Raw genomic sequence first — 5,333 nt, 5'->3', positions numbered from 1 at the left:
GCCCGGGGCTCTGCCAACATTGTGCGACAGGCCAGAGCCCCGGCATTTCCTCGGTTCCCTGTGTGCCGGTAAAAAGATGGCCGCCGGCGCGTGCGCAGATGAGATCTCGGGACCCAGTTCTCGAGAGATGAGATTTGAAATCTCATCTCTCGAGAGTTGGGTCCCGAGATCCCATCTGCGCACGCGCCGGCGGCCATTTTCCCTGGGTTCCCTGTGTGCGCGCGGTGGTGCCTGCAAAAAAATGGCCGCCGCGCGTGCGCAGATGAGATCTCGGGACCCAGTTCTCGAGAGATGAGATTTGAAATCTCATCTCTCGAGAGCTGGGTCCCGAGATCCCATCTGCGCACGCGCCGGCGGCCATTTTTTTTTTTTTACCGGCACTTCAGCGCATGTATACAGGGAACTGAGGAAATGCTGGGGCTCTGGTCTGTCGAACAATGTCGGCAGAGCCCCGGGCATCGATGGGCACACAACGCCGCACCGGAGGCACCCGCAGCACCGGCCTCCAACCGCCGGACAAGTGGAGAAACCTGACACCAGCACAAGACTCTGCAGCAGCAACGGCACACATCGGAGCCCCCCTCATCCCTGAATGCGGCCTGCAGCATCACTCCACGCCTGCCTCCTCCAGCAGCGAGCCTGGGACCCCGCTACACCGCAGCCACCAACCCTGGTAAGCAATAAGATGCAAGGATTATAAGAAGCACCACCATTTTATTAAAAAATATTTTTTTCTTATTTTTCTCCTCAAAAATTGTGGTGCGTCTTATAATCCGGAGCGTCTTATAAAGCGAAAAATACGGTATATAATTAAAAATTGGATAATGGAGATACATATGCAAAAAATTAGGAATACTAACCACAGATCGTACTCTAGTACAATTATCTCTATATTTCAGAATTTTCAAAAATTAATGTACTAAAAAATTCTCCTCTATTGAAAATACATGTGACTAAACAATAGTCTATACAAAAAATATATTTTTCAAAAACAACTGAAAAACATGTAGGTGTCTTACACAATCAATAAAAAAGTTTGGATAAATATTCAAAATAAATACTTTACAAAAAAACTTCCTTGCAAAAATACATCAATATATATATCACAACGGAAATTTCATTGGATAAAATCCTTAGTGCATTATTAAACTCAACAAAGTGCAATAGTGCAAGACAGAAAAAAGCTTTTTTATATAAACATTGCAAATTCCATATACTGAATCCGTCTGTAGAATACAATGGTGCATAACATCTACACAGTGTAGCGAAGTTCAATTGGCTTTAAATCAATTTACAAAATAGAAACACGCCTGCAAAGTGCATATAGTGCATAGCATCTTGAATAAATATATGGAGATTTAGCCCACTGAACACATCATTGTGTAAAGAAATCACACCCGATAATTTCACTGTGGGCCATCAGCAGGTACATCACCCTCTGGCATTCAGGCTTCTCAACTTCTGTAAGATGCGATCCTTGAATTTCCTGATGGTAAAGAAAATAAAACAATCACCAATTAAATTAATAATCTATCTAATGCATAAGTATGACAATTTAGCTCACAGAACATACACTAAGACTAACCTATGATGAAGACACAAACAATGAGAAAGTTCAAGCAGTTACATCCTCACCTCTAAGACCTCTAAGGAAAAATATTCTCTTGCTTGAATTTCCTGATGGTAAAGAAAATAAAACAATCACCAACTAAATTAATAATCTAATGCATAAGTTTGACAATTCAGCTCACAGAACATACACTAGGACTAACCTGTGATGAAGACACGAGAAATGAGAAAGTTCAAGCAGTTACATCCTCACCTCTAAGACCTCTAAGGAAAAATATTCTCTTGATTTTGGGTTTAGGTGTTGTAGGCATTCTAATCTCCGGCATTCTAAGTTCTGACATGCTAGGTTCTGCCATTAAAGATTCTGGTATTCTTGGCCTCTGGAGTTCTGGGTTGCTGGTTTCACTGAAAAATACGTAACCTCTCATTATCCTCTGTGGAACTCTGAGCTTTTCGTCCTCTGTTGTGTGGTATAGTTCAGACCCAGACAATCTTACTGAACCCCAGGAACCTTTTCCACATCCTCAGAGGCAAGAGCTATGGATGGACCAGAAGACAGGTGTTCACTTGGATTCTTGCTCCTGAATCTGAGGGCTACAAATCGGCTTTGTTCTCAAGAGTTTTATAGTTGTTTCACCGGGATCAGAATTTGCCCACTTGCTTAGGACAAGCTTGAAAGCCAAATACTCTAGAACTGCCAGTAGTGTCATCTCCGCAACAAAGAGTGCGCCACAGAAGAGCCAAAGTTGATGGAACCTTCATAGGTACTTTTCCTGGGAACCACGGTAGTGGGTCAACCTGTAATTAAAATAAAACGTTAATAGATTCTTGTATATTTATAAAGCTTTTTTTTTCAATATTGTCGTATATTTCTGACCCAGACAATATCACTGAACGTCACTTTACAGTTGCATCTAGGAACCTTTTTCGCATCCTGCAGTGCAGAAGCAATGGAGGGACCAGAACTTTTGTCACTGAACGCCACTTTACAGTTGCCTCTAGGAACCTTTTTTGCATCCTGCAGTGTAGGAGCCATGGATGGACCAGAACTTTTGTCGTTGAGCAGGACAGGTGTTCTCCTGTATTCTTGCTTCTGAATCTGTGGAATACAAACAGGCTGCTTGAAAGCACTATAGTTGTTTCAACTGGTTCAGACTTTGCCCTCTTTCTCAGGACAAGCCTGTAGGCCACAAAGTCTAGAATTGTCAGTAATTTAATCACCAAAAGAAAGATCAAGCCACAGAAGAGCCAAAGAGGAAGATTGATGTAATCTTCATAGGTGTTTTTCCTGGGTACCAATGGTAGTGGGTCATTCTGTAATTAAAAAAAAAAACGTTACTAGAGTCTTGTATATTTATAAAGCTTTTTTTCTAACATGGTTGTCAAGGATAGTTCTGACCCAGACAAGATCATTGAACGCCAAAGACTCTAGGATATTCATTAGTTTCATCACCGCAACAAAGACTGCCCCCAGGGAGGAGCCCAAGAGGATGTTTGATGGGGACCATGTGTAGTGGGTCATCTTATTGAACGCCAAAGACTCTAGGATATTCATTAGTTTCATCACCGCAACAAAGACTGCCCCCAGGGAAGAGCCCAAGAGGATGTTTGATGGGGACCATGTGTAGTGGGTCATCCTGTAATTAAAAGAAAATATTAATAGAGTCTTGTATATTTATAGAGCTTTTTTCCAATAGTGTTGTGTAGTTCTAACCCAGACAATGTAATGGAACGCCACTTTATATTTTCGTCTATGAACCTTCCTGAGTTGCAGGAGCTATGGATGGACCAGGACATTTGTCATTTGGCAGGACAGGTGTTCTCTTGAAATCTTGCTCCTGAATCTGAGGGATACAAATCAGGTTCTTACAAACACTTTGTTCCTCCAGAATGTTCTCAGGAGTGGGTTTTAAAGTTGTTTCACCAGGTTCGGACTTTGCCCACTTGCTTAGGACAAGTCTGAAAGCCAAATACTCTAGAATAGTCAGTAGTGTCATCACAACAAAGACTGCGCCATGGAAGAGCCAAAGAGGAAGATTGATGAAATCTTCATAGGTGCTTTTCCTGGGAACCAGGGGTTGTGGGTAGTCCTGAAATTAAAATAAAACGTTAATAGAGTCTTTTTCCAATATTGTTGTGAGGCATAGCTCTGATTCAGACAATATCACTGAATGCCTTTTCTGGGGTGGCTGGGGGCAGATGTTTAGCCAGGGGGGCAATATCCATGGTCCCTCTCTTGCCTATTAATATCTGTCCTCAATCACTGGCTTTCCCTCTCTCTGGCGCAGAAAATTGAGCGGGAGCCCACACCATTTTTTTTCCATGAAAACGTTCTTTTATTAAATACAGGTCCCAAATTTTACAAACAGAGACTACTAACAGTATTAGACATTGACATATAATATAAATCTAACTGTTCTGCATGGGTTTACTGTACGTAAACCATGCCTCCTATCCTGTCAGGTTCTGCAATGATTTTACAGAAGCCGACAAATGAATTATCAGCTATTCTGCTATCTATATCTCCATGAAATATAAAGATATATATGTGTCAATGACATACATACACACACACACATATATATATATATATATATACAGTGGGGCAAAAAAGTATTTAGTCAGTCAGCAATAGTGCAAGTTCCACCACTTAAAAAGATGAGAGGCGTCTGTAATTTACATCATAGGTAGACCTCAACTATGGGAGACAAACTGAGAAAAAAAAATCCAGAAAATCACATTGTCTGTTTTTTTTCATTTTATTTGCATATTATGGTGGAAAATAAGTATTTGGTCAGAAACAAGCAATCAAGATTTCTGGCTCTCACAGACCTGTAACTTCTTCTTTAAGAGTCTCCTCTTTCCTCCACTCATTACCTGTAGTAATGGCACCTGTTTAAACTTGTTATCAGTATAAAAAGACACCTGTGCACACCCTCAAACAGTCTGACTCCAAACTCCACTATGGTGAAGACCAAAGAGCTGTCAAAGGACACCAGAAACAAAATTGTAGCCCTGCACCAGGCTGGGAAGACTGAATCTGCAATAGCCAACCAGCTTGGAGTGAAGAAATCAACTGTGGGAGCAATAATTAGAAAATGGAAGACATACAAGACCACTGATAATTTCCCTCGATCTGGTGCTCCATGCAAAATCCCACCCCGTGGGGTCAGAATGATCCCACGAACGGTGAGCAAAAATCCCAGAACCACGCGGGGGGACCTAGTGAATGAACTGCAGAGAGCTGGGACCAATGTAACAAGGCCTACCATAAGTAACACACTACGCCACCATGGACTCAGATCCTGCAGTGCCAGACGTGTCCCACTGCTTAAGCCTGTACATGTCCGGGCCCGTCTGAAGTTTGCTAGAGAGCATTTGGATGATCCAGAGGAGTTTTGGGAGAATGTCCTATGGTCTGATGAAACCAAACTGGAACTGTTTGGTAGAAACACAACTTGTCGTGTTTGGAGGAAAAAGAATACTGAGTTGCATCCATCAAACACCATACCTACTGTAAAGCATGGTGGTGGAAACATCATGCTTTGGGGCTGTTTCTCTGCAAAGGGGCCAGGACGACTGATCCGGGTACATGAAAGAATGAATGGGGCCATGTATCGTGAGATTTTGAGTTCAAACCTCCTTCCATCAGCAAGGGCATTGATGATGAAACGTGGCTGGGTCTTTCAACATGACAATGATCCAAAGCACACCGCCAGGGCAACGAAGGAGTGGCTTCGTAAGAAGCATTTCAAGGTCCTGGA

The 5,333-nt window shown here is 42.3% G+C and overlaps 1 protein-coding gene across 1 annotated transcript; it reads right to left on the bottom strand.

Annotated features, from left to right (window-relative positions):
- Nucleotides 1-1,792: 1,792 nt before the first annotated feature.
- On the bottom strand, nt 1,793-4,073 carry LOC141099332 (uncharacterized). Its single transcript, XM_073587583.1, has 4 exons — nt 3,284-4,073; nt 2,969-3,206; nt 2,791-2,883; nt 1,793-2,668 (listed from the first exon to the last, which is right to left on the bottom strand). Exons 1-4 carry the CDS (start codon nt 3,364-3,366, stop codon nt 2,423-2,425), a joined length of 660 nt encoding a protein of 219 aa, XP_073443684.1. The 5' UTR covers nt 3,367-4,073; the 3' UTR covers nt 1,793-2,422.
- Nucleotides 4,074-5,333: the final 1,260 nt, after the last annotated feature.

This window comes from Dendrobates tinctorius, unplaced genomic scaffold, assembly GCF_039654945.1.
Source record: "Dendrobates tinctorius isolate UK_male_01 unplaced genomic scaffold, ASM3965494v1 ptg000099l, whole genome shotgun sequence".
Taxonomy (NCBI): domain Eukaryota; kingdom Metazoa; phylum Chordata; class Amphibia; order Anura; family Dendrobatidae; genus Dendrobates; species Dendrobates tinctorius.
This window is presented reverse-complemented; position numbering and strand designations above follow the sequence as displayed.

Coding starts and splice junctions, on each gene's coding strand:
- LOC141099332 (XM_073587583.1), bottom strand. CDS start 3,366: ATGTCCTGGTCCATCCATAGCTCCTGCAACTCAGGAAGGTTCATAGAC. Junction 3,207..3,283: donor CGTTCCATTACATTGTCTGG/GTTAGAACTACA, acceptor TTTTAATTACAG/GATGACCCACTACACATGGT. Junction 2,669..2,790: donor GTGGCTTGATCTTTCTTTTG/GTGATTAAATTA, acceptor TGTATTCCACAG/ATTCAGAAGCAAGAATACAG.